Source organism: Pipistrellus hanaki, assembly GCF_964339955.1.
Source record: "Pipistrellus hanaki genome assembly, chromosome: 18".
Taxonomy (NCBI): domain Eukaryota; kingdom Metazoa; phylum Chordata; class Mammalia; order Chiroptera; family Vespertilionidae; genus Pipistrellus; species Pipistrellus hanaki.
In genome coordinates, this window is record NC_140520.1 from 10,978,140 (window position 1) to 11,005,900 (window position 27,761).

The following is a 27,761-nucleotide window of genomic DNA, read 5'->3' on the forward strand; positions in this document are numbered from 1 at the left end:
GAGTTCAGCAGGTCTGCAGGCGAACACAGCAGCCATTCTGCCCTGACAGGGCGGTGGGGCCACTTCATCAGAGAGGAGATGGCTCTGAGCGCCCTTGCTGGGATGGGGGAGAACGACTCCAGCTAGCTTGTCGAGAACGACTCCAGCTAGCTTGTGCTATCCAATTTTAGCACCGAGAGTCTACATCCAGGCTTCCCCTCTACTCTGGACACACCAGGGAGGGGTTCACCTTCTGACTGGTAACCAAGGGGCAGTTCCCAGAACCTGAGAAACCATCACAAAAGTCCTGAACCGAGAGACAACCGTAGGGCCATGCTTCAGTCTGACTAACAGTAGGTTTATGAGCTGATCGAGAATTAAAGGGTGGGCCTCTGATTTTGAGTATCTGCTTTAAATGGTTCCCATCAATTGCCTGTTCTATCCAAATTGATTCGATTCAATCCATGCATGCAAGGACACTGAGCATGCTAACCTTTACGTCCTCCGCAGGCCTGGCAAATACAGTAGAGTGATGGTGATTAGAGAATTAGATTTCCCACTTTTCGTTCCATCTGCTTCCTGCCCCTGCTTGGACCTCATTGGCCAGAGTTGTTTTCTCCTCCCTGTCTGTCCTTCTTGGATTGGTCCAGCCAGGCCTTAGGTGAGGGGTTTCTATCACTACAACATGTATGTTAAAATCGTACGTACCCTCTCAAGTCTTTGCCAGAGAACACACACGCCTTATAGATGGAACACCACTGCCACTCTAGACTAGCATTCAAGGAAGCTATTGTCATATTTCTAATTATGACAGGTTGCAAAGAAATTGTCCTTGAAGATGAATGAGGTTGACTTCTACGAGCCATTTATGGACGAGCCCATTGCCATCCCTGACAAACCTTACACAGAAGAAGAGCTTGTGGAGTTTATAAAGGAGCACCAGAGGTACCCCAGGTGGCATGCAGGGGGTGGGGGGCTTGGGGCCTGGGAAATGGAGAGGAGCCTCTCAATCCTGACCATTAGTGGCAGGGATGTTGCTACAGTTTCTGAATATGGGTCTGTCTACACTTGCAAACAGGTTTAAACCATCTCCTCTCAGTCAGCAAATCCCCTCAAAGTCAGAGTCAAATATAGATAAAATTCTTTAATAACAGCAATAGTGATTTAGGGACAGCCTCCTATATGCCAAGTACTCTGATAGGTGCTATGAGAGCTATTTTATCTAATGCAGGGGTGGGCAGAGTGGGGAAAGGTAGGTTTACAGTTGTGATCATGCAAAAGTTTACTCTTGTATTACTATTTATTAGTTATTGTATTGTTTATTTGTATTATAGCTGTAAGCCTACATTTGCCAAACCCTATATTCAACATAATGGGGTAATTATTATTATTATCTCAATTTACAGATGAAGGAATTGGGCTCCGAGTAGTTAAATAACTTGGCCAAGATGAACATTCTGTACGCAGAATTGCTGGGGGAGGAATATTTGACACCACTTAGAGTAGCTCAAGCGTGGACTGGCGACCCTTTCCTGTAAAAGGCCGGGGGGTAAATAGTTCAGCTCTGCAGCCAGATGGTCTCTGTTGCAACACTCAGCTCTGCTGTTTGTGTGGGAAAGCAGCCGCAGCCAATATCTAAACAATGGGGTGTGGCTGTGTCCCAAAGCGTTTATTTATAAAATAGGAGGCACCACTGGATTTGGCCCTCTAGCTGCAGTTTGCTAAGCCCTGCTCCCGAGGGAGGGACAGTACTGAACATGGAACATGGTGGTGGGCTAACCATCACCCTTCACCTTCCCCCCCACCCAACGCCCCGCACTGGACATGTGCTCACACATGCTCATTGGACCTGAAGCACTAACTACAATTCCATCAACCCGCCAGTCCTGGTCCCTTTAGGGAGGCAATCCTTGGAGAAGCAAATAGCCACATTCTAATACAATTAGCCAACATTCAGAAAGAACTGAAACCATGAGCAAATATAGATCCCACCTGCTCTTCCAAACATCCTGAAGGGGCTTTGGATGGATGACTCTGAAGATAAAACAAAATCAAGACTTCCTCTTTTCCCTCCCAGGTGGCCTCATCTGGGCCTTCTCTGGGCTCTCAGGGGTGGCGCCAGTCCAGGAGGAGGGAGATGACTTCTTGCCCTGGGAATGCCTACCCTGTGCCCCCTGGCATTGTTTGTAACAGACTTATAATCCCTGGGCCAAATGGGTCTGTGAAAGGCTGGGAGCGTTAGGCCCAGCTCTCTGTGTGACAGGGCAGGGTATGAGTTAGTGTGGTGTCCTGAGAATACCTACTCAAGGAAGCTCATCTTTTTTATTTCCAGACCCACCCTACGCCGCCTGCGCCCAGAAGACATGTTTGAAACATGGGTAAGATAGTGGCAAACTCCTTCTCCCTTGTAGAGACAGGCATATTCCCAAAGAGGAATATCCCTTTGAGTTCCAAAACTCAAACTAAGTTTTACTTGGCTGGAGTGGATATCTAGATGGTAGAGTATTTGAAATGTGGACAGAGAACCCGGTTTTCTACATTCTAGTTTATACCTCTCTGGTGTCACCACTGGGCAATGTTACTATGTCTCTGAGTCCACTTTCCCTGGGACCACTGGCCTCTGTGCACTGGCCAGAGGCCTGGAGGACACCAAGGAGCAGCTATGGAGTCAGAGACTTGGGTTCAAGTCTAGAATTGGACATCTCATAGCTTTGTATCCTACGTCAAGTCATGTGATCTTTCTGAACTTTAGTTCCTACATCTGAACTTAGGGCTTTTTGTAAGAATGAACAGTGTGAAGTGCCCAGAACATGGGAGGTGCTCAATAAAGGAAGGGCAGCTGTCTTTGTAACTACCAACTTAGGGCACTGGAAAGCACTGGGTCAGAGTACCCCCAGGTCTAAGTCACAGACAATGTGTCAGGCAGGTCAAATAGCATCAGAAAGAGGGTCATGGAGATACAACCTCCCACCCACTTCAGGTTTATACAAAATTCTCAAACAATAACAACCAAATCTGAGGAGCATTTCCCAAAGCATTTCAGGTATCCTTTCACTCAGATCTTTGAGTGGTTCTAGGAAGTGCTGAAGAACAAGTATTATTTTAGCCCCAATTTATGTGGGGAAACTGAACATAAATTACTCACGAATATATAACTAATAAGCACTAGATCTTGGGACTTAAATTTAAATAATCTAGAGCCAAATCTCACCTTCTCTCCATTATACCTCCCTAGAATGGGCCATGGCCCCATAAGGTACCATTTTGGCAGTGGGGGTGTGGTTGGGAGGGGAAAGGGACTAATGTGGGAACACGTATGATTTATTTATGTACTTAATCTTTAACTCAGAGTTGAAAGTGACATGTGAAGAGAGCCATGGAGTAACTTGACACTCTCTGTTTTAACAGCATGTCACTCATTTGGACATGTGAACACAGAACAAACATTTCATAAGACGCTGAAGGACAATAACCCAGTGTAAAGGCCTGGACTGCCTGACAATAACACAGCACCCAGAAATGTATTTCCCCAACATTCCAAACTTTAAAAAATTTAACCTTTTAAATGTTTTGTTATTATATTTAAATACTGTAACAGTGCTTTAAAAATAATAGCACTTTAAAAATATTTTTACTTTTGATTTAACTTCAGCCTTATAAAAAGTAGTTCAAGGGTTAGGGTTAGGGTTAGGGTTAGGGATGGGAGTCAGCATTCCTTCTAGAAGAATCCTCCCTGTGTTGTAATAACTAAGTAATTCCAAGAGGGAGTCAGAAACCTTGGGATGAGCCCAAGACACTCTTTTGACCAGGGAGTCTGCTACTTTTAACTGCATTTTCCTTCTTTGCATCTCTTTATTCAACATGAGAACAAACATTCAACAGAGGCTGGGAACAAACAGCCAAACCTGAACAGTGGTAATCTACCTGGTTGGTGGGAACTGATGTTACTTTCTTCTTGGAAACTCTAATATTTGCTAATTTTCTTCAAGCAGTATGAAAGATTTTTATCACCATACTCTTTTTAAAAATCCAATAGGCATTAGTAAGAACTCATTACCTTGGGCTAAGCACAGAGACTATAAATGAACATTGCTATCCAGGCCTTAGGAGTTCAGGCCTGAGTCAATGAAACAGTCTCGAATCACGTGACCCCAGACCTGGATGCTCCCTGCTGTGACAGAGATCATACAAAGTCTGGGGAGTCCAAAGTAAGTTATTCACCTAAGTAATTCCTAAGCTCCAGTTTTGGGGGGATCTGGTGTTGGGTCACAGTATATAAAGGCCCCTTCTCAGACTTTTTCAACTTAAGAGCCACTGACCTGAGTTTGCAGCATCTTTTGTAGAGAGGACAGCAGATTCCTAAGCTTATTCTGTGCTGTTGGTGACGTCAAGGAGCAGAAACTTGTTCCTCCATCCTCTTAGGTTCCGTACTGGAGGCCTGAAAATTAAAGTGATAAAGGATAGATTAATGTGAGGGGGAAAAAAAACCCAAACAGATTTAATTACCTATTTCTGCATGGAAGTTCATAAAAAAAAATGTGACTCAAGGAGGGGATGGTGGACAGGGGTCCTTCTAGGAGAACAAAGACTCTTGGGAAAGATAAATGAATGCTGGGAGAACAAATGGGAGATAGAATTATCTGTTTGAGAAGATCAGGGTTGTACTCGGGAAAGGATTTATGACAATTGAGTCCTTTTAAGAGACTCTGCATTTAGGCAAATAAGGGATTTCAGGAATTCACAAGCCCTCAACTCCAAATAATGTGCATGCCATGTGGCTTTCCCTGGCCTACGTCAGTGAGGGAGAAAGAGCATGGGCTTCAGAACCAGGCAGAGCTGGCCTGAACCCCAGGTACATCCTGTACAGGCTCTGTGGCTTTAGGGAGGTCAGTTCAATTCCTTAAGCATTAAACAGGAATAAGACTTGCATCTAAGATTTAGAAATAATGCATTTATAAAGCACTGACACAAATGGCAGATATTCATACCATCGTTTTAATCATCCTTGATATTTCAAGGTGTAATCCCTTCCCTCAGAGAACTTGCCATTCAAGTAAAAAGATCATTTCCAAGACATTGTGATCTGAAGACCAAAGGGGTGGTCTGGGCGGCCAAGGTTGTGGGGTGCAGAGAAAGCCCCTGGCTGGCCGGCCCTGCAGCTCTTCCTCGCCTGTGCATGTGGGACACGCACTGAGGAACACCGACCTTCTGGCTTGGGAGCTTATTACTGAAAACACCTGGCACAGAGCACACGCCTGCTTCTTTGCAAAGAGAGAGGCTCTTTCCCTGGGTTAGAGTCTCCATCCGGGACCACCTAAGGCCTGGGAGGTGGCGGCCATGTCATGAGCAATCTCCTCGCAAACAGATATGGATTCTTAATTCTGAATCCAATTTCCAAACGTGTTCCAGAAGGGCAGGCAGAAATGGAGCCCGCTTCTCGGAGTTAACACAGCCGCCTCCCCATGGATGGCAGACACAAGGACAGGGCAGCCTACTGAGAACTGATCAGGGCATCCTGCCTGGTGATAATAGCAAACATGAAACCTCAGACTCCCCTTCCGGCTGCTGTCAGATTTGTGTAATAAACCTGTGCGCACACACACACACACACACACACATACACACACACACAAACCTATCCAATTCAATTCCCCGGAGAACCTGACCAAGGCAGTGCCTGACTCTCTTGTTTCTAATAATATTTTCCATTTAATCTTGCTCAGAATTTTTGGAGGTTTTGTCCATTTCCAACTCAAAAGAAAAAAAAATTAGCATTTAGATAGGATTGCACCAGCATTACAATCCATTGAAATGGAAACAGGGATGGGGGGGGGGGGGGGGCTGTGAAGCCTGGAGTATTGTTTCCTGAGGACGGTTCTGATATGACACTCTGGGGGCCCCACGACGCCCTCTCCCGGGGACAGTGATAGTCAGTGTCCACTCAGATCTGTCCACGAGCCTCTTGCTCGGGCATCTTCCCCTCCAAGCCTCATGGGGATCACATTTCCTATACAGGAGGCGCCCCCAAGCTCTTGCTGGTTCTTCTGCAGGAATGATTGATGCAAAGGAGACACGAGGCCTGTGGTCCTTTCTGTTCAGGACATAGAAACATGGAATTCCACCTGCTTGTCCCCCAGATTTGAAATATTCTCACTTTTCATCATCACGCCCTTGCCCAGCCCCATCTCCAGCCCCTCCTGTGAGCTCCTACACTTAGACCGAGTTAGATGCCTGGACGGCTCCAGCAAGCTCTGGTTCCAGAGCCAAAAGGAGCCCAAGGAAACACCCTCGGAGTGGCAGGCAGCAAAGCGGCCCCTACTGACCACGCAGGTTCTTCAGTAAGCAGGGTGTCAGGGAAGCAGGACACACCTGTGAACAGAACAGACCCACATCCTAATTTGCCTCAAGATTCCTGTCTGCTGCCCGTTTGGGGACAGCTGCAGGACCCACCAGCAGCATCCAGAAGCTTCCATATCGGGTCTATTACTGCTTTATTTGCTGGTGGTGACTTCTTGAAACTCAGACTGGCATTCACTGAGCTCCGTTCAGAGGGCTGATGAGCCAGACTCACATTCTTCCTCCTCCTGCCTCTTCCCGCTGCTCTCCTGGACCCACCAGACCACGGCAGTGAGGCCCATTCGGTGCTAGTCTTCTGTGTAGTTGGTGCTTTCCTGTCTCAAAATCCCGTTTATTAAATGTCACACCTTCCTCCCAGTTGCTCATCAGTATTCCCTGTCTTAAGATGCATGCTGCTCTGTCCCCGAGACTCTGTCCCCCTGAGCCTTTGTCCCCTGTGCCTCTGCGTCCACTCCTCTCAGCTCCCTCTCCCGCCTCCATTTCAATTCCTGCCTGACTGTCCCTGACTCCCCGCGTCTCTCATCTGGGAGTGTAACCTTTGATTCCTTCCTCCCACAGGAAGATGACTTGAACGGGATCCACATAGTGGCCTTTGCAGAGAGGAGTGACCCAGGTAGGACCCCTCCCCCTCTTCTGTCCGCTCTCTGACCCCATAAGCAAGATCTGGCTTCTCACCTTGGTCAGCCCTCACCTTTCCTCTTCCCTCACTTCCTGCCTACAATGCAGCCGAAAGACACAGGGCACCCCCTGCTGGTTGCCTGCTAGTACAAACCCATTTCAATCGTGCACACAGCTCAGAAGTGTGAGAACTGATCAGGGGGTTCTCCTCACATTAATCTATCCTTTATCACTTTAATTTTCAGGCCTCCAGTACGGAACCTAATCAGTTGATCAGCCTCATTCTGCTTAGCTGCCCAAACTGGGGCTGAGCTCAGACAAACATAAACATAGCCTCATTCTACAGGCGTGTATGTGCACGCGCACATGTGTGCACGTGTGCGTGTGTACGTCAGTGTAAACTTCTGTTCACATTAAAAGCTGATGTACCTAGCCTATATAAATAACAATAAATATACCCTCTGGCCTGTCAAATATGGCCTGTGCTTAGAAAACTTAACGGAAAATATTTTGGAGCATAGATTATCTGAACTGGGCCCAATCTATCTACAAATAATGAGAACTGGGCCAAAGAAGCAGCCGATTTCCAAAGTGTAAAAGGACCTATAAGTGAATGAGTAACTTTATTTTGGACCTTGGACAGCTTTGCCCTGTCTTCACTCTTTGTAGTGTCAGTGAGAGTGAAGTGCAGGAAAACTGATGGGCAGGTGGTAAAAGGCTAGTCCCAGGCAATGTCTGTGAGACAGAGGGTCCCGGGAGGGAGAGTGTACGTGCAGATTCTGAAGTGTATTTTGAGAGGTGTGGAATCATGTAATATGTGGCCTGTGGCCCGTTGCAAGGGGTGGGGGAGGGAGAGGGGATTCTGGCATCTTTCACTTATTGTAACATTTCAAGGTTCCTCCTTTATGTGGTGTGTATCCATACTTTGTTCCTTTTCATGGCTAAATAATATTCCAATGCATCACAACCAAATCTATGCTCCAAATTTGCCAATAGTGTCCTCTCCCCGCCCCCCTAGCTTTATTAGAATGTTTGAATGTCCACCATGTCCCAGTTTCCCCATCACTGACTTGCAGAGTTGGAAAAACTCTTCAAAAATATCTAGCCTTTGTAAAAAAAAAAAAAAAAAAAAAAAAAAAAAGCCAGTGTGGGTCAAGCTTCTTTCCACATTTTCTGGCCACCCCTCCGCCCCCTGAGGAGACACCAGCCAAGGAGGCCAATGCCCGAGGTGGACAAGCTTCAACGAAACAGAATCAGATCCCTGGTGCTGTGGACAGAGATGCCCTCTGTGGGCAGCAGCCTGCTGGCCAGACTCCAGGGCCCTCCGCCCACCCCCACCCCCTTCCAGGCTGTGGGGAGGCCCGTCTGGCTCTCTAACAATGGAACAAAGAGCCTGGGAGAAGCTGCAGGAACCTGTTTGACCGAGATTGCTGCCTTGCTGCCGATGAATCAAGCTCCTGAAACTCTCCACCTCCTCCCTGCACAAATATCCCTGGGCCTGAAGCCGGCTCTTCCCAAGCCAGGGCTTGTTCCTGGGAAGCTGGAGAAATGCACTGGGTGGGGGTGGAGGAGCTCAGAGCATCTTTTTTTCAAGGAGGGAGGCCCTACCCACTCGGGGCTGAGAAAAGGAAAGGCCTTTCTGTGAAAGTCTCTGCTTCTGGCTAGATCATCATTGCCCGCAGGTCACTGAGGCATAACCCCGGGGGGAGAGGCCGGGCTGTGGACTAGGAACTATTATATATCCCCGCCCAGCCAGCGGGTCCTCCTCTACCTCAGCTCTTGCTAAAAAGGGGCACGTGGCCTATCGCCCCGACCAGAGCCCTGCCCGCTCTCCACGGAAAGGTCACACCTGGGGGGACCTAAACAACCCCCAGCTCCTGAGAGAGCTGATTGTCTGGAGCAGGGGTCCTCAAACTTTTTAAAGTGGGGGCCAGATCACGGTCCCTCAGAGAGCTGGAGGGCCGGAGTATATGAACTACTAATTCCTACTGTAACACCTCGGCTGCACTCACTGCCCAAAAAACCTGGCGGGCCGGATCAGACTCCTCTGCGGGCCGCATGTGGCCCGCGGGCCGTAGTTTGAAGACCCCTGGTCTGGAGGAAGGGGCCAGGGGCTTTATGGAGAGGATCCCACTTGGTCCCTGAAGCCACTCCGTGACCTCTGCACGATGATGAAGACTCCGAGGATGGTGGTCACTTCTGTGTGCGTATGTGACAGGACAACCTGGGCGCAGGAGGTGCTAGTTTTCCCCCCGTTTTACGCCAGAGGAACCTGAGGCCGGAGAGGCTGATGGCAGGGAGACAGCGGAGCCCACGTTCAGCTGAGGGCTGTCTGGCTTCCCAGCCACGCCCTGGACCGCAAGGCCCTGCTGCAGACTCGCCACACCTCGGAGTGACACCCTGATGTCATTCAGGTGATGGCCAGCCTCCTTGCATCCACCAGCGACAGCAGAAAGACGCAGAGAAGGTCCATGGCACCCTCAGGAGGATGAGAGAGGCGCAGAGGACACAGGCCTGGACTTCTGGGTGGCTCCCTGGGGCTCACACACACACACACACACACACACACACACACACGTCTCTGACGGACGGAGCCCCGTCTGCTGACCTGGCTGTGACCGGCCTGGGACCGGTCCCCGGGGCCTGGAGTCGGCTCTTTCCCACAGCCCTGGCCACCTGAGGAGGAGGAGCGTGTGGTCACCGGGTTCCTTCCCACAGGGGCCGGGCTCCCAGCGGCCTGGCACCCGCCCGCCGTGGGAAACCTGGCTGGGCAGGAGCCCGCAGCCGGGTCATGGGAGCGCAGGGTCCGCGCCGTGGGGCAGGGAAGCCGGCCTGGTTCTCACAGCGCCGGGCCCTCTTCTTTATTTAGCTCCGTCTCCGGGGCTCCGGGCTCAGGCAGCGGCGTGGCTGGGGCTGGGGGAGTCCGGGGCTCGGCCACAGGTCAGAAGGCGCAGTCCGATGGCCTCGGCGGAAGCGGCGCCCCCACGGTCTCCTGGGGCCGAGCCCTTTGACCTCACTGTGCCGCTCTCAACCCCGGGCACCTCCAGCACCAGCCGAGGCAGGAGCATCAGACCCCCACCCCCCAGGCGGGAACGCGGGCTGCCGAAATGGCTGCAGCTGTGCAGACCCAACACCCGCTCCGCCACGTGCTGGCCCGTGACACTGAGCAGGTCACGCACCCTCCCTGTGGTCTGGACTCCATCCTCCTCAAGGTGGAGATAATAAGATCCTCCTTCCTCCATCAGACTCCGCGCAAACATTAAATGCAAAAGTACTCGGTACCAAAAAGCGCTCAGGAAGTGGCATTAGCCCGCCCCGACCCAACTAAGCGGGGCTCGCCCAGGCGCAACTGCCAACCCTCCGCCCCAGGAGCCGCAGTCACCGAGTCAGGAGCAGGGGCCGGAAGGGACCGCTCACGCGCCCTGCGTCGTGACGTAACTTCCTGTGCGCAGGCGCTGTAGGGATCTAGCCGCCTCTAAGGCATCCCTGTGCCCTGAATGTAAACATTGAATGAACAGGTGGGTGGCCAGGTTCCTTGCATTCAGGTGGAAGGACTCAGAGCATTTAACAATATTGACCAGTCCTGGCCAGTGTGGCCCAATGAATAGATTCTGGCCAAGGGCACGGACCTCGGTTGCAGGCTCAATCCCCAGCCTTTTCGGGGTGCGTGTGGGAGGCAACTAAAGGATGTGTCTCTGTCTCCCCCCTCCCTCCCACTCTTTCTAAAAATCAATGGAAAAGGTTCCCTCAGGTGAGGATGAACAAACAAAAGTGGCAAAAGTGTATTCTCCGCCTCTAACATCAACTTCATTTATTAATAAACTCTGTGCATTTTTTTTTTTTTTTTTTTTAGCTTTCCTTGAACCTCTGTAAACCCCCAAACCTTTGGCATTCTTAAACATACGCAGTAAGCCCCGATTTTGACTTCTGTTTATGTAATAATTCCAACCCACTTGATTTTTCTTGCAGAGACCAATGTTTTAAAAATTATACTTTTATTGATTTCAGAGAGTAAAGGAGAAGAGAGAATCATCGATTGGCTGCCTCCCGCATGCCTCACTCTGGGGATCGAGCGAGCAACCTGGGCATGGTCAATACTCAACCACTGGGCCATGCTGGCTGGGCTTGCAGAAACCAATTTTTATCCCTTTGATCTTTTTTGAAATCTCCAAATCTGCTCCAGAATGCAAAATAGAAAAGGGTTTTGTATGTAGCATTAAAAAGAAAAAAAGTGATCACACCATCATGGGTTTTTCCCATCGGAAAACAACAGTGCCGTCCTGTGCGTTCAGCCTCAGTTCTGCTCCTGACCTTATCCGCCACAACACATGTGCCTACACAGCCTCTCCCTCCCTCTTACGGGAGTTGGTCTTTTGCACCCCGGGTGAACTTGGACTTGGGTCTGTGTTGTGAAATGTCATCCTCTCTGTGCATTTCTGATTTGTCAAGGTCTCCCTTAAAATTGGTTCTCCTCTCCCAGACGACTGGCAACATGGCTTCCTGTATCACCTTCCTTTCTCCGCTGCTGAGAGCAGGCACTGGAGGTGTTTGGGAGGAATTCCCCCTTGTGGCCTGTGTAATCTGCTCCATGAATCCCCTGGCCTGTGACATAGCAACGTGCCCGGAAGGGAAGGCTCCGTGGTGCTCGATGGCGGCAGCCAGGGGCCCTCTGGGAGCTTGACTCTCTCGGCCACACCACAGGCTGCAGGAGGAAGAACCCCCATCCCAGCTCCACCCTAACCCCCCCAGTGGTGGATAATGAACTCTCCAGCACATGGCCCTGTGGTCTCACCCAGGCTGCCCTCCTCTCAGCTAGGGGTATGGGGGATGGGGGAGGCCTGCGGTCCGTAGAAACCCTCCTCTCTGCTGACAGGAGGCCTGCTTTCCAGGTGACGAGGCCCAAGGGGCCGTCTCAATTTTATGAACTAACAACATTGAAAGTGACTACACCCACGCAAGGCAGAGCTGCTAAGGAGAGAGTGCCTGCTGCCTGGAATGTATGAGAAAATGAGGAAGTGCTGAGAAAAACCTTTACCCAGAGGCCCCAGGAGCCAAACAAAGGCCGGGGTGCCTGGAGAAGGGAGAGGCTTGTTAAACAGAGGCCAGAGAGGGGCCTGACTGGCTGGGCCCCACCAAGAAGAAGCCTTGACAAAGAAAGGCGGTTGCCATACTGAATTCCTAAGCAGCTGGTGAGTGGCTGTACCGAAGGTCCACATTTCAGGCCAGAGTCAGCCATGCGAGGAATGTAACCTCATAGTCTAGAGTAGAACTATTGCCGACAGTGGTCAGCAATCTCATTAGTCCACAGAACCAAATATCAACAGTACAATGATTGAAATTTCTTTTGAGAGCCAAAGTTTTTAAATTTAAACTTCTTCTAATGCCACTTCTTCAAAAGAGACTCACCCAGGCCGTAGTATTTTGTGGAAGAGCCACACTCAAGGGGCCAAAGAGCTGCGTATGGCTTGAGAGTGGCAGTTTGCTGACCAGGGGTCTAGAGTTAAACATACATTTTACCCCTGGATGGCATAACTTGAATCTGACAGTGAAGGCTCCCCGACCCTGCCTACCAGGCCCGCGGGCCAGTGTCCTGCTGGCTCCCAGGCACGAACAGGCGAAGTCATTGTCATCATCGCCTCTCACAATGACATCTGTCATTTGGTCTGGCCTCCAGCTTTGTCCCAAGGTCACCAGCAGCTCCTCTGTCCAGTTGCTAGATCTGTCTCCACTCTCAGCTTCGCCCAGGATCCCCAGAACCACAGAGAAGAGGGCGGGTCCTGACTTTCCTGCCCTGGTGTTCCTGCGGGGCTGGAGGAGTGGGGATAGGGATGGAGGAGGGGCGGTGGCAGGGGTGTGTGTGTAAGAGTTCTCCCAGAGATTGATTCTGGGTCTTCTCCTTTCCCTGAGTTTTATTCCAGATCAGAGCATGGGTACCCGATATTCTAAGATTCCCTGAAATTGTGGCACTTCTGTATGTGGACAGCAAGGCTCACATGGGCCTGTGTTCGTGTGTATGAACATGTACACACATGCGCACACACACACACACACACACACACAGGCCTATTCCCAGGGACTTTCCAGAGTCTAAACTCTGTTTCCAGTTGGGAGTGGGGTGGGGTTGCTGAGGCTTTCTCTTACTAAACATTCTTTCCAAATGCTTGTTTATGGTATAAGTTTTGTTGTGTGCAGTCCTACAAGACTTAAGCTTTTAAAGGAAAGAGAGAGAGAGAGAGAGAGAGAGAGAGAGAAAGCTGTGTCCTTGAAACTCACAAGATAGGGTCTGCTTTTCTTATGAATCATCCCTCCCCCGGGGGCAATGAATGCTGCGGACTAAGGGGAAGGCACAGCCCACACGGAAATAGGGAGGGAGGGGCACCCCATTGACTTCTCAAAACTATGAAACCAGCTCTAAGTCAGGAGCTCCCTTCCTTGGAAGGCTTTAGGAATTTCAGGCCACAGGAAACCAAGGGTCCAGGCTACAGGTCCTGGTCCCAGAGCACAGGTCCTGGGGACACTGAGGGATGGCAAGTTGCTGGTTTCCGGAGCCGCCCAGAGGGCTGAGTGAGGACCAGGCCGGGCGGGTCCATCTTCACCTGCAGGTTAGCGATCCGATCAGTGATCCGATCAGAGCTCGGCTTTGAGTTACAAGCCAGCCACTTCCCTGTGGACTTTTCGTTTCTTTACTCAAAAACTTTATTGTCCCCTTTGAGTAAGCTGCTTTGTGGCAGAGTGCTCGTCTGACTCATTTTATAGAATAATCCTATAATTTGAGGGTACGCGGCCAATGGCTTAAGAAACCCTCATGGAAAAACCGCAGCCTCTGCCGTCCGTGCTGAGAGCCATGTCGGCACCGGGGTTACTCACCTTCTTGGTCCGACTGCAGATGGCTACGAGTTCCTGGAGACCCTGAAACAGGTGGCCCGGGACAACACCGACAACCCAGACCTGAGCATCATCTGGATCGACCCAGACGACTTCCCCCTGGTGAGTGGCTCAGACTGGGCCCCAGCCCCTGGTAGCTGTCACAGTGTCATGCTTGGACGTGGTGTGAGGGCCTCTCCTGTGAAGGAGGATGTGAAACAGGAGGGGCAATTGCAGGAACCCAGTGGCCGCCCCATCCAGCAGGGGAGACCTTGGCCACAGGGGCAACATTGACCTTGGGGCCTGGTGCTGACCCTGACATGGTTAGATATATTTGTTCTCACTCCCTGGAGACCAGAACTCTCAGCTGAGCTGCTGAAATGCTTCTGCCAACAGCGTGATAGCTGCCTGCAGCCCATCACCACCCACTGCTGTAACCTTTCTCACTTTCCTGAGTGAGGACCGTCGTTCTGAGGCGACCTGAGTTACTAAGTGATGAGAAGCAGACGTGAGCTCTGCATAGAGCCCAGAGCTGCACGGGGAGAAGGAGCCACCTCCAGGGCAGGGACCCATTCTCCGTCGGCTTCTCCCAGGTCCTGGCCTAGTGTCCAGCCTGGGACTAGCACCTGTCAGAGCCTTAAAGTCTGAACTCTCGCTGGTGTCAGCGATCAATGAGCAGCAAGCCTTGGTTGTGCTTGGTTTAAAGAGAATAAGCAGGATTTGGACAATACACAAGCCCAGTGGTGGTGATGATGAATGCAGCTGCTGTACTGTGTGCCTGGAACGAGGGTAAGTTCTTCCCATGGATCGTCTCGTCTAACCCTCTCCACACCCTGCGAAGTGGGGACTGTTATCATCCCCAGGGCACAAAGGGAAGGAACGGCCATGGAGAGGTCAGAACAGTGACTGGTCTGTATGATGTTCCAACCCAGGCCAACGTGATGACAAAGCTTCATCTGTCAGTCAATAGACCTCAGGTTGAGCTAATTGTTGGCCATCAGGAACGTTTCATAGGTTATAAATGACAAGTCTAGCTTCTTCCAGGAGTTACCATAGGTTGCGACCGGTCGTGCTATGACTAAACAGACAAAACTGAGGGGTTTTAGTGATTGCAACCCAAGCCCACATGCAGAATGAGTGCATCCCAGGCAGAGACTTCCGTGCCACCTGAGGTCAATGCCATCGTTGTGGGCAATCCTAACAAAACCACGGCCGTGGGAGGCGCTGTGTGCTGTAACTTGGGCCATGGCAAGAATGTATTTCTAATTTATCTGGATTCCCTGGTTATGCAAGCTTTCGGATGGTCTGCAGCTCTGACCTGCTCTGTTTGCCTTGCTTTTTGCAAAATAAAAATCTCAGACAATTCTGATTTCTGGGGCCCATCAGGCTATGTACTCACCTGAGAGACTTTCCCACCATGGAATGCCTCCACTATTATTGGTAGCCCATGGCCCCCCATCCTTTAGTCCCACCCCTGTCAGAGATCAGCCCACAGGGACCCAAGGCTGGCTGAATGAAGAGGCACTTTTCTTACTTGTATGCCAACCGACCTCATGGGCAGAGTGGCACAGCGTAAGGGGTTTTTAAATGGGGCGTTGAGAGAGGTGGAGGAAATCTCTCCCACCACATAAGCTATAAAGAGCCCCAAGCAATTTGGGGATCGACTTTGGACCACCTCTGCAAAGCTCCCCCCTACAGCTGCATACACATCCATGTTACACGTTTCATGGTTTTTGACATCCTTTCTTCCCGTGCTGACTTAAAGGGCTGAGGGCTGGGCAAGTCTTCAATTTCCTAAGTGCCCGCAGCTGTTGGGAGCCCTTCACCCAGCGGTGACCTAGTTACTGTGGCGGGATGGCAGGTGGGTGCACCACAAAAAGTGCTTTCAGCAGGGAATGCCCCAGCCCCGCCATCTAATTGTACCTTCTGTTGCCACAGCTCATTGCCTATTGGGAAAAGACTTTCAAGATCGACCTATTCAAGCCGCAGATTGGGGTGGTGAACGTGACAGATGTGAGTACGCCCTGTGGAAGCTTGCCCAGGCCCCCGTGGCCGGCCCCGTGTCCTGCCGAGCAGCCTTGACCATGAGGCCATGCAGGGAGTCCAGTCCCTCTTAAAAGGAGCAGGACCCCGGGCCCCGCCCAAGCTCCTCAGTGTGGCCAGAGCCTCGTCTCTGAGCCAGTCCCAACCTATGGTTCCTGGTTCCCTCCCAGGGTGCATGCCCTTGCTTACGGGGCCAGACTGGCCTGGGTCACGGCCTATTTGGGAATAAGGCCCCCTGTACTTTCTTCCAATGCCCCCAAACTAGGTCTCTTCGCACAACGGCCCCCGCACTTGCAGCTGCCATTGCAAGATGGGTGGGGCCCGCCCCTGGGTGGGGCCCGCCCCCTGGCACCAGGTCACAGGGAGCCCCCTGGCACCAGGTCACAGGGAGGAGACCGGGTCACAGGAGGAAGCCATGGGGGTGGCGAGGCTTCTCCTCACCATCCAGGCCCCACTGGCCCGAGGGCGGCAGAGGCTGGTGAGGAGGACTGGCCGAGCCTGAGGAAAGGCAGGCCTCAGTCCACACATCCGATGCAGCTCCAAAAACCACACACAGGGACAGACACACCAGGCAGATGGATGATGGACAGAAAGGATGGCCACAGAGGGTCCATCAGAGCCACAGCTAACTGGTGCCGACGCATGCAAAGGGGGCCCATCAGCCATTCCCCTCGCCCTGTCGGCGGGGTTCAATCAGCAGGGGAATTCTACACTTATTTATTTTGTAAACTAGTTTTTATATTAATAATAATTCCAACAATCTGCTCAAGTTGAAACCCTTCAAGCCAATATAGCAAAGAAGGTGAAAAGCAAAAACACGCTGCACTGCCTACCCCCTCATCCTACTCCGATCCCTGAGGGAAACGGTGGTGGTAGTTTCGTGGCTCTCCTACCAGACATGTAATCGTATATTATAAAGAGCTAATATGCTAATCAGACTGAACAGCAGAACCACTGTCCAGAATGCCAGGGCCAAGCCCCTTGCACAAATTTCGTGCATCAGGCCTCTAGTTCTATATAAAATAGAATATGTAACTAAGAGGTACAAACTGGTAGTTACAGAATAGTCACAGGAATGTTAAGTGCAGCACAGGGAATACAGTCACTAATATTGTGATAACCACGTATGGTGCCAGGTGGGGATTGGAAATACTGGGGTAAGAAGGGGACCACTTTGTCAAGTACACGATCATCTCATCGCTCTGCTGCACACCTGGCCCCAACACGGAAGAGAGTTTAAACAGTATCAAAGACCAAGAGCCACATGTTACTAGTAGTAACAACTCATGAGCAGCACCGGATTTCATTAATAAATTAAAATTGTTAAGAATGGACTATAGGTGTTGTTGGATAGGGATCTATATACCATCTGCGTGGGGCCCTTGGGTCCGACTGCGCCCCAGGCCTCGCTCACGTCCCCATTCTGCCCCTGCCCGCAGGCTGACAGCGTCTGGATGGAGATTCCGGATGACGACGACCTGCCCACGGCTGGGGAGCTGGAGGAGTGGATTGAGGACGTGCTTTCTGGAAAGATAAACACCGAGGAAGACGACAAGGAGGATGACGATGATGACGATGATGATGGCGACAGCGATAATTCTGATGAGGAGGAGAATGATGACAGTGATGATGATGATGATGACTAGCTCCGGTTCCACCTGGTTTTGATGAAAACGGAATCCCAGCTCCCCACTTCCACACGGACAGCACCAGGGGGCAGCCAGCAGCCACAGCCATGCCCAGATGCTCCTCTCTCTTTCCCAGCATCCCTCCCCACCCCTTCCCATCAGGAGCTGTACAGTTCAGCACATGCACATGCCTTTCTCAACCCCGTCACTTCGCTCAGCAAGGACCATGGGGAACTGTTCCCCTGTGGATGGTCCTGACCATCACGGGAAAGCCCTGCTCTCTGCCCGGCCACCCGTGGCCATGGCAACGCCGGACTAACACCGCTACTCAAGTTTACTGTCTCCTTCGGCTCCGACAGGGCCAGAATGGACAGCTTGCTAACTCCCAAATACACAGCGACCGTACTGTCATCAGAGCCCAGGGAATACACGAAATCAATCCTGTAGCCCCGTGCCTGGCACATCAGTGAGACCCTTGCAGGGGAGGCTCAGCCTTGGAGACAGGCCAATGAGTCAGCTTCTCGTGGCTCTATGAAGCTTATTCTTTAAGTGAAGTCAGACCGTTATGAGCATAGATCCAAGCCTTCGGATGGCTAGCGAGAAGCCTTGTACAAGTGCATGTGGATGGAGGTTACTTCCAGTATGTGGGGCACTGGGTTGAAGGTTAACGTGCCCTGACCTTCCCTGAGGGACAAGTCTCATATGGGGGGGGGGGGGGGAGACACTGAAAGAATGAAAGGTTTTTATCTTTTCAGATGGGGCAGGTGAGCTTGGGTCTGGGACACCTCCCCCTTCCCCTTTGGAGAAAGGGTTGGTTTGTCCAGAGGCCATGTAACTCTCCTTTCACCAGCACCCCCGCAGGACAGGAAACAGCGTTCACAGTGATGCCCCGGCACATAAAATAGAGATGCCCAAGTGCCTTCAGAACTCTCTAAAAGTTACATCATGCTCGGTAGTTTTAGCGTTCCGTGTGAATAAGAATGTTCTAAATTATTTTCTCAATCTTTTAACATGTGTAAGACACTGCAAACTCTTCCAAAATAGGGCAATCCTTTTAAGGAATACTAGCTAACTGTCATTAAAGTCATATTTTGAAAATATTAAAACTATTTTGTTTTGGGTTTATTTTTGGAGAATTTTTATGAGTTCATTTGAGCCAAACTGATGGCCAATGCTGGGGGAGCAGGCCCAAAAGCTCCCAATATTAAGACTGTCTTGGAAATCCTCTCTGATTTCTGATCTTGCACCCATTTTCTCCCTCCCTCCCTCCCTCCCTCCCTCTCTCTGTTTTCTCTCTTCTTCAGTTTTCCTTCCTGGCCTTCCTTCCTCTGCCTGCCCTTTAAATGTTAGTGTTTCCCAGCATCTCAGCTCTTTCTAACATGTTTCTAGGGTAGGATCATCTATGTCCATCAGCCACTACTTATGTGCTAATGACTTCCATGTCTGTGTTATTAACCTTGACTTAGACCAATTTATTCAACTGCCCTTGAACATCTTGGTTTGAATGCTGCACAAATGCTTCAAACAATGTTCTTCCCTAGGGTTCCCCCTCCTCCTCTTAGTGGAGCCCCAGTTTGAATGAGTGATGTCACCATCTATCCAATTGCCTAGGTCAGTGGTCAGCAAACCATGGCTCTCGAGCCACATGCGGCTCTGCTGACTAATGAGTTTGCTGACCACTGTCCTATACTACCCTTTACCTCTTTGCACACAATATGCCACAATTGCCTAATCCTCACAGCTTCCAAATACACGGTAACATTTAGTCTAGTCCAGTGGTGGGCGAACTCATTAGTCAACAAAGTGGAAAACCGCGGCTCATCTGCCAACCACTGGCCGAGGTGACCTGGCCCCTTCCCTTCTACATCCGTGGCATTTGTGTGTACCCCAATTCGAGACACTTATTTATTTATTAATATGTATTTTTTATTTAAGAGAGGAAGGGAGCAAGCGATAGAAACATCAGTGATGAGAGAGAATCACTGACAGGCTGCCTCCTGCATGTCCCCTACTGGGGATCGAGCCTGCAACCCAGGAATCGAACTGTGACCTCCTGGCTCACATGTTCAACCACTGAAGTCATGCCAGCCATGTTCAGTGCACTTATTTAAATTGCAACACATATTTCCATGTTTGTCCTTTCCGTAAATTGTGGGCAAGGAATTTATCTTTGCATCCCCAGCACCAAGTAGACAGTCCGTTATTGAACTGATGAGTGAATAACTGATTCATCAGAATACCTGTAACACCCTAGGACTGCTGGGTAACAATGTGTAATCCTCAGGACTGCTGGGTAAAACAATGTGTGCAGAGCTTCCGTACTCTTATTTCTCCCCCTCACAACCCAAGGCAGGTACATCCCATGCTGGGCTATGCTGCTAACCAGCCAGGCCCAGGCTTACCTCAAGTAACCTCTCAGGAGGTACGTTTTCAAAGCCCTCTTTGAAGCTAATCTTTCAAACGGCCGACCGAGGAATGCGGTCCGTCATAAAAGTGGTCTGTTCCCCAGCCCGGAGAGATCCCCTTGTTCTCAGTGGGAGACCCTGAGCAATGCGCCTGGGGTTTAAATCCTGCCCTGAGCTCCCGTGTCAGAGGCTCTGGGAGTCACCCAGGCACTGTCTGGAAGCAGCTGCTTAGTCATGGGTCTGAAACGTTCTAAGCTGATATGCATGGGATGTTTGGCCTGGAGCGCGTTGCTATTGCTTTAAGGTAAATTATCTCACTTAATCTCCACAAGGCTCTCAGGAGACGGGTCTGGTTATTCTCACCATTTTACAGATGAGGAATCCGAGGGGGACACAAGGGACTCATGTAATTTTCCTAGGGTCACACAGACACTTTAAAAGAGTGCGAATAAGCCGAAACCAGTTTGGCTCAGTGGATAGAGCATCAGCCTGCGGACTGAAGGGTCCCAGGTTCAATTCCAGTCAAGGGCATGCACCTTGGTTGTGGGCACATCCCCAGTAGGGGGTGTGTAGGAGGCAGCTGGTCGATGTTTTGCTCTCATCAATGTTTCTAACTCTCTATCTCTCTCCCTTCCTCTCTGTAAAAAATCAATAAAATTTATTTAAAATAAACATAAATAAATAAATAAATAAATAAATAAAAGAGTGCCATTTTTACACTTAAATCAAGGATTTAAATGAAGTTCCTATAATTATGGAATCAAAGGATCTCATTTTGTTTTCTCAGAAAGTGTCCAAAGATGGACTCAAGTGCATGGCCCACAACCCTTTTCACTGATGACGCCAAAAGACCCCTTCTCCGTTCATTTCAGAGGTGATGATCCATTTAAACAGTATGGGGAACGTCAGATCATCAGAACGGCAAGATCACCCTATTAGGAAAAAAATAGTTCACTGTGTTATCAGGAATGCACAATCATTTTCATGAGCAAGAAGCTGGCACAGGAAAAATGTTCGAAGCACCTCGTGTCATTGCCACAAATGCATTGTCCTTTTGTCGGAAATATGAATTCTCAGAACCACAGTAATAAGATCAGATGTAAATTCAGACAACATACCCCAAAGTCAAATACAGTTTGGCTTGTCCAATGTCAACATCAGCCCGTGTAATTAGAAGATGCCTGCATGACACTTTGACACTAACGGGGAATCACTGAGTTTCCTCCAAGCAGAGATAGTGCTGTTCCCATGCCTCTGCTGACGGCCTTGCCTCTGGCACTGGCTTTGCCTGGTGCCATCCTGATACCCCTCGCTCCACGGCCATCACCTGGCAGTTCTCACTGGAGACTCTCAAAACTCTGCAACATTCTGCGGCTGCACCATGGGCAATGGGTGGGAAAGAAAGGAATCTTTGGTTTATGTCTGCACACAGCTTTCATCGTTTCTCCGGTAGAGTTTGTTCATGAGGACATAAATTGTGCACATCTTGGCTGACGGCCCAGAGCAACAGCTTATCAATGATCTATACAATGAATATGTTCACACCAATTGCTTTCTCTCACTCCTGTCCTTGCCACAGATAAGAATGTGTGAGCTGTCAGCGCTCCGCACAGGTAAAGAGATAGCTGAGTGAAAATCCATTTGTCAAATAACCAAGTTCCCTTTAAATAGGCCTACCTAAAATAAACCACCAATTTAAACTGAAATACCAAGGCACTCTACAAAAACAACCCAATACTCACCACCACCACCGCCCCAAATCCAGCATATGACACTTTTCTCACTCTTGACTCAGATCTTTTTTCCATTTATGGATTTACTCAGAAAGGCCTATTTCATCTCCAGGTTTTAGAGCCTAAGATTTTAAGTTCCAGTAGTCTGTTCATGCAGAAGATTCTCTTGGCCATAAAATGACTGCAACCAGGTTTTTGTTGGTTTGTTTTTAATGCAATGGCGATCCTACGTTCCCATTCAATCTACCCTAATTCATTTAAGTGTTCACAGAAACTTGACAGGTTATCTCTAATAGGGTATTGAAATCATGTAAGAGTGAAAATGTCCCCTAAAACTCTTTAGATGAGGAAGGGAAACAAAATTCAACAAGGGGATTGAAAATGACCGGGATGCCAGTTACACCCTGTCCCTCAGAGATACTGGCACCGTTATGATGCCACAAGGAGAGGAGGTCGCACAGCATCACCTGTGAATGCAGGAACGCGTGCTCCCAAGACAGCTGCTGGCCGTCCATTCATTCCTTCACATGTTCGGAATGCCTCAGAAAGCCCACCGCCCTGAGAGTGCAGGGAGTCACACCAGACCTCGCCCCCCCCCCCCCCCACACACACACACACACGATGCTCAGGAGTTCAGGCTGGTCAGCCAAACGGGCCCTCCTGGCTACAGAGTGCAGCATCAGCAAAGCTGGGAGAACACGAAAGACCCCATCCACATCCTGGCACACGCGGTTCAGGCTCCGTCAGACAGAGCGAGGCAGTTCTGTCACTCAGCTTTTTGGGTTGATGCTGGATTCTGAACCTAGAAATGCACAGTTCTTTTCAACACAAACGTGATCGCCAAGGATTTAAATGAAGTTCCTAAAATGAAGGAATCAGAGGATCCCATTTCTTTTTCTCAGAAAGTGTCCGAAGACGGACTCAAGTGCATTGCATGGCCCACAATCCTTCACACTGATGACGCCAAGAGACCCCCTTCTCCGTTCATTTCGGAGGCGATGATCCATTTAAACAGTATGGGGAATGTCAGATCATCAGAACAGCAAGGTCACCCTGTTAGGAAAAAAAACAGAGCTGGCCCTAGCCCCTCTGGCCTGGCCTTCGTGTTGAGAAATGGTCATCTGCCAGGCTGGCTAGGTGCACCCCGCAGTGAGCCGCACCCACCCGGCTGGACATGCCACACGTTTGTACTCGTAAGTGATGGCTCGGAAATCCAACTGGGTCATAATTTAGGGGCCCAGAGGCGATTGCTAGTTAATGAACGCCTACAGTGAGTCCATTATAAAGACCAGGAATTATTCACAAAGCTTGGATTTTCTTTGATCCAAATAGGACTTCCGTGCCACAAGAAATTCCAAAGACATTCAGGTGAAAAGCCCAGGGGGTTTGTCACATTTGTCCCGAGGCTTGAGATAAGCGTGTTTTCATCCCCCTGAGACGGGAAGAAAACACCCGTGTTCTCCAGCCGAGATGTACACACGGCAGACTCAGCGCCCATGGGAAGTGACCCTCCGGGCGTTAGGAATCTGTTGTGTTGGGGACACTCCTGATAGCAATTTATTTCGCAGGTGAAACAGAACAAGCGGGGTTATCTAAGGAGAGGTGGGACCAGGCCCGGGAAGGGACTCCCAGCCCTGAAGTTGGTAGTTTTAGATTTCCCATCTGCCCTTTGAAACTGTCCCCGGTCCGGACAGGCACAATGCCGAGGGTGGGAGCACTGTCCCCGCTCCTGTCCTTACTGAGCACAAACAGCAGGAGAGAAGAGGGTGGTGTAGGCACAATGGAGTCCAGACTTAAAGCCACAGGAACGGGAAAACAGGGATGCACAGCTCCTGGCTAGGCCTGCGGGCCGTCCCTCTCCCCGCAGCCGGCAACAGGATGTGGACACAGAATGGGGAAGAGGCTGTGTCAGCTCAGGAGGCCAGGCCAGGCTGCACACCTCCCTGCAGCCAAAGCCTAAGGTGGCTGCAGGGACCAGTACCAGGTCCAGCACCGGTCTTATCCCAGGGTGACCCTCGTAAGACTGATTTTTCTGGGGGTTCTGTTCATTGAAAATTCAATGGTATCTGCTTCCGGTGGGGCCACGTCCCTGGGCAAACCCAAAGCGAAGGAGCAAAAGCACACCCATCTGCCACAGACAACACAGGTGCACAGATGCCTAACATGCAAACATGCCATCTACCTGCTAACACACATGCTGAGAAAGGCTCATGTGCATGGAAACACCCAGCCACACAGGACACGCGTCACTGCTGAAGAAGCCTGACACAGCAGGGCCCGGGGGGAAGTCGACCGAAGGCTGATTCGCTGGTCTCCCTGAGCGGCTGGGACACTCTCCCCCAGGGCAGGCATGGGCGAGGGGGGGGAGCAAGCTGCCCACACGACAGGCACATGGCTCCCTGCTGGGCTATCTCCACATCTAAACACGGGCACTCAAAGGGGAAGCTCAGATGCAAGACAGAGTCCTGGACGAGCACCTCATCCCTCTCCTACACTCGGCAGCACAGCCAAGTCCTCCCCTCCGGATGGGAGAGGCGGCTCATGCTCGGGCAACAAGCCACACATGACACACACATACACACAACACACACAGGCATGCGCACACACACACAGGCACACACATACAATACACAGGCATGCACGCACAGGCACATGCATGCTCACAACACACACAGGCATGCACACACACACAACGCACACATACACACAAGAGACACACGTGACAGACATGCACACACATACACGCAACGCACACCGGCATGCACGCACACATACACGCAACACACATGTTTGCGCACACCTATAGGGGCTATCTGCCTCTTACCACCTGCTGTATGGAACCTGTCCTGTCCGCAGATCTGAAGCGGACAGTGGGAGAAAGGGAGATGGTAACCGTCGGGCAGAAAGCTGGCCAAGCACTTTCTCTAGCGCTTGCTTAATGAACCTGAGAGGAAGCATTCTGTGTTTCCACTTAACCGCTAACGCAAAGGATGGATGAACGGCCGCACCTTAACATCCCGTCCGCCTCCGAGCACGCAGACTTCAACGTTCAGGTCACGGGCGATTAACAATGGCCATTACCTCCGAAAGGACACTCTTAAGGACAAAAGTCGTCTAGTGGTTGAAACACCGCCAGGGAGACAGCGTGCCCGAGATCACGCGCTCATTACCTCCTGCTCTTCAGCATTTAACATCCACATTTTAGTAACTTCAGTTGAAAGTTATAGAAAAATTTATAAACAGTTAAGGCACATAAAATCTGTGTCCTGTGAGGTGGCTGTATCGATAGGCACAGGACACCCCCGTTTTAAGAAGAATAGCCACTGGCTCCGGGAACTGACACAAAGACCCACTGTGCTCCGGGCGGATGCGGCTCTGAAACCTCCAGCGAGCTAAGGCCACGGGCGCTGTCCCCGCTGTGAAGGGTTTGAATGTGCAGAGTCCGTGTCCAGAGACCCTGCGTTTTATTTTGGTATTCTTTCAAAAAAGGATTCGTACAAAGTCAGTGTAAAAAAAAAAAAAATCAGTATTCACCTTAAAAGAGAAACAGTAATTTCAGAAGGTCTGACAAGGCTGAGGGACAGAGACACGGGGAGAGAGGAAATATATTAACCTTTCTTCGCCTGCTGGAGATGCAGGCGCCGAAACAGCCAATCCGACGTGACCCCTCCCGGGCTGGCTCCCGCAGTCGGGGCTGGGAGCCCGGGCCCCGGGGTGCTGGCGGGCAGTGTCGCTGAGCACCGCCTGCAGGACACCCGGGGCGTGCCCACCGCTGTGCTCCCGACACACAGAGCCTGGGACGTGATCACCTTCACGCGGCCAAAGTCATAGACATTCACCATCTCCCGAAACATATTCCTGAGAAAGACATCATCCTAAGGAATGTCCAGCTTGGAGGGACCTACAGGCAGACACGAAGAGGCACGGGAGAACCATGGTTACGGGGGGTGTGTGTGTTCCATCAGCAGAACCGTGTGGCGACAGCGCACCCGGGCCCAGGCCAGGCCGGCCGGCTTCCCTTCCTGCTGTCCAACACGCCTTCCTTTGGACCTGAAGGCTGTTCGTGCCAGAACAGCTTCCTTTTTCAGGTACAAACATCCCAAGCCGATTCTGATGTAAAGAACGACACACGAATCCTGTGCCACCTGTGGATGCGTAAACCGAGGGGGGGGTGTGTGGGAACACACGGAAGTGAGGGGATGGGACCCTAGTACCCGGGCAAAGCTAGAGGGAGCACTTGGTAAAGGTGTGCTGTGGATACAGGAAGAGGGAGGCAACCAGAACCCGGTGCGGCTCCCCCCAACCCCCTGCAGAGGCCTCTGCCGGGAAGGCTCCCCAGCGCCGGCCCAGGCCCTGGGAAAACCCCTGGAACCAGCTGCATTGAAGAAGCTGATCACGGACCCTAAGACTGGCCCCCACTCCCCTGTCCCTACACTCTGAGGCTCGAGCTCTCTCTCTCTCTCTCTCTCTCTCTCTCTCTCTCTCTCTTTTGGTGCCCTGATCAGGAATGAAACCAGAAACCTCTTGGTGAGTGGGTCGATGCTCTGAACCAACTGAGCCACACAGGGCACCATTCCTTCTCTCTTGACCAAACTCTACAAGCCACGTCAACACCAGGGCCGAGGAGCCCTTCCTGGGAGCGAGTGGCGGAGGCAGGAGCCGGGTGCACAGTGACGGTGGTCAGAAATCGGGGGCTGGGCGCCGGCAGCAGCTGTCCCCGCGGTGGCACAGCCTGGTCTCCCCTGACAGGCACTCCCCAGGACGCCAGAGGCTCCAGCTGAAGCCGCCAGTCCGACCCAGCATCGGGCCTCCCCGGTGGGTGGGGAGCAGGAGAGGAGGGCAGCAGGTGAGGGCCCTCCTCCCCATGCCAGCTGGCTTGCCCTCCCTGCGGCCTACCTGGGGGGCAATCCACACTTCCCTATGCAAACAGCCCGTGGGAGCGCCTGAGGCACATGGGCAGGGCCGGGTCCCTGGCAGCTCTGACAGTTGGGCTTCCCGAGCCGGACCTGCCAGCCAGGCGGGGGTGGTATGTGTGTGTGTGTGTGTGTGTGTGTGTGTGTGCCTGTGTGTGTGTGTGTGTGTGTATACCTGCCGAGGGGAAGGGGGATGAGTGAAGACAGGTGCCCATCACAGAGTAAGCAAAGGCTACCTGCTCTGGCCGGCAGGGAAACGGGATCAGAAACAGAGTGGCCAGGTTTTCTCTTTGGGAAAAGAAAGATCCAATCAAATCGTTAGTGCACGTTTTCTGCTGTGATCTCTCTCTGCGGGACCTAAGGCAACAAGGAGCAGCCCCTGGCTCCTGGGGAGTGGAGCTGGACCTCCTCTCTCTCTCTCTCTCCCTCTCTCTCTCTCACACACACACACACACACACACACACACACACACACACACGCTGGCTTCTCCCCTGGGCGCTGTGGGAGGTGTGGACGGAGAAGGCGGGACGAAGCTGTAAGGCGAGGCTCCCGGAGCCGCCCGCTCCGCTTTGGTTACAGCTGCCACAGGATCGCCCGGGGCCGGTCGGCCTCTGAGAAGCCCCATCCGCCAGCCAGGTGTCCCCCGCACGGGTCTCCAGGGCGACACCTCGTCTTCCTTCCAAATAAAGTGCAGGTCAGGCTGCGGGTCCAGCGCCGGCCAGAGCGTCACACACACAGGGCGGCCCCCCGCGCACACGCCGCCCTCCGCACCCTCTTCTCCGAACGAAGCCACGCCCGCGGGGCGTCTACACCGACGTCTCCGACTGCAAGCGGAGGACGAACTTGTGCGACTTGGGGTCCACGAACTCCTCCGAGAGCACGAGGAAGGGGATCTTCTTCACGGTGACCACGAGGCCGAAGTCCAAGCACTTGAGGACGAAGACGAGCCCGTCCCGCAGCCCGTTCGTCACGGCCTCGTCGCTGACCAGCCTCCACTGCGTGGACAGCCAGCGCTCCTTGTCGTACTGCAGCGTGGGGCCCGCGCCCAGGTACCGCTCCAGAAAGGCCTGGAACAGGGGAGGGAGGAGGGCCGTGAGGGAGAGCCACCCTGGTCCGAGGGCAGCCCCACCGCACAGGCCCCTGCCTGCAGGTCCGCCTCCTCCCACACTGAGCGCCCAGGCCCCTGCCTGCAGGTCTGCCTCCTCCCACACGGACAGCTC

General features: G+C 51.6%; 2 protein-coding genes across 3 annotated transcripts in view; one reads left to right on the forward strand and one right to left on the reverse strand.

The window, feature by feature from the left end:
• The window catches only part of CASQ2 (calsequestrin 2), a 40,645-nt gene extending 22,050 nt beyond the window's left edge, over positions 1-18,595 (forward strand). The window contains exons 6-11 of one of the 2 annotated variants that reach the window (XM_084866403.1): positions 794-924; positions 2,312-2,357; positions 6,895-6,949; positions 13,841-13,941; positions 15,757-15,831; positions 17,301-18,595. In XM_084866403.1, the coding sequence (XP_084722529.1) occupies positions 794-924; positions 2,312-2,357; positions 6,895-6,949; positions 13,841-13,941; positions 15,757-15,831; positions 17,301-17,507 (615 nt within the window). In that variant the 3' untranslated portion in view covers positions 17,508-18,595. Of the gene's footprint in view, positions 1-793; positions 925-2,311; positions 2,358-6,894; positions 6,972-8,151; positions 8,815-13,840; positions 13,942-15,756; positions 15,832-17,300 lie in introns of those variants that run through there. The other variant, XM_084866402.1, reaches the window with a different exon arrangement.
• Positions 18,596-25,074: 6,479 nt separating this feature from the next.
• VANGL1 (VANGL planar cell polarity protein 1) overlaps positions 25,075-27,761 on the reverse strand; it is a 42,794-nt gene continuing 40,107 nt past the window's right edge. Inside the window, exon 8 of the mRNA XM_084866400.1 lies at positions 25,075-27,608. Within this exon, the coding sequence (XP_084722526.1) occupies positions 27,348-27,608 (261 nt within the window). The 3' untranslated portion in view covers positions 25,075-27,347. The remainder of the gene's footprint in view (positions 27,609-27,761) is intronic.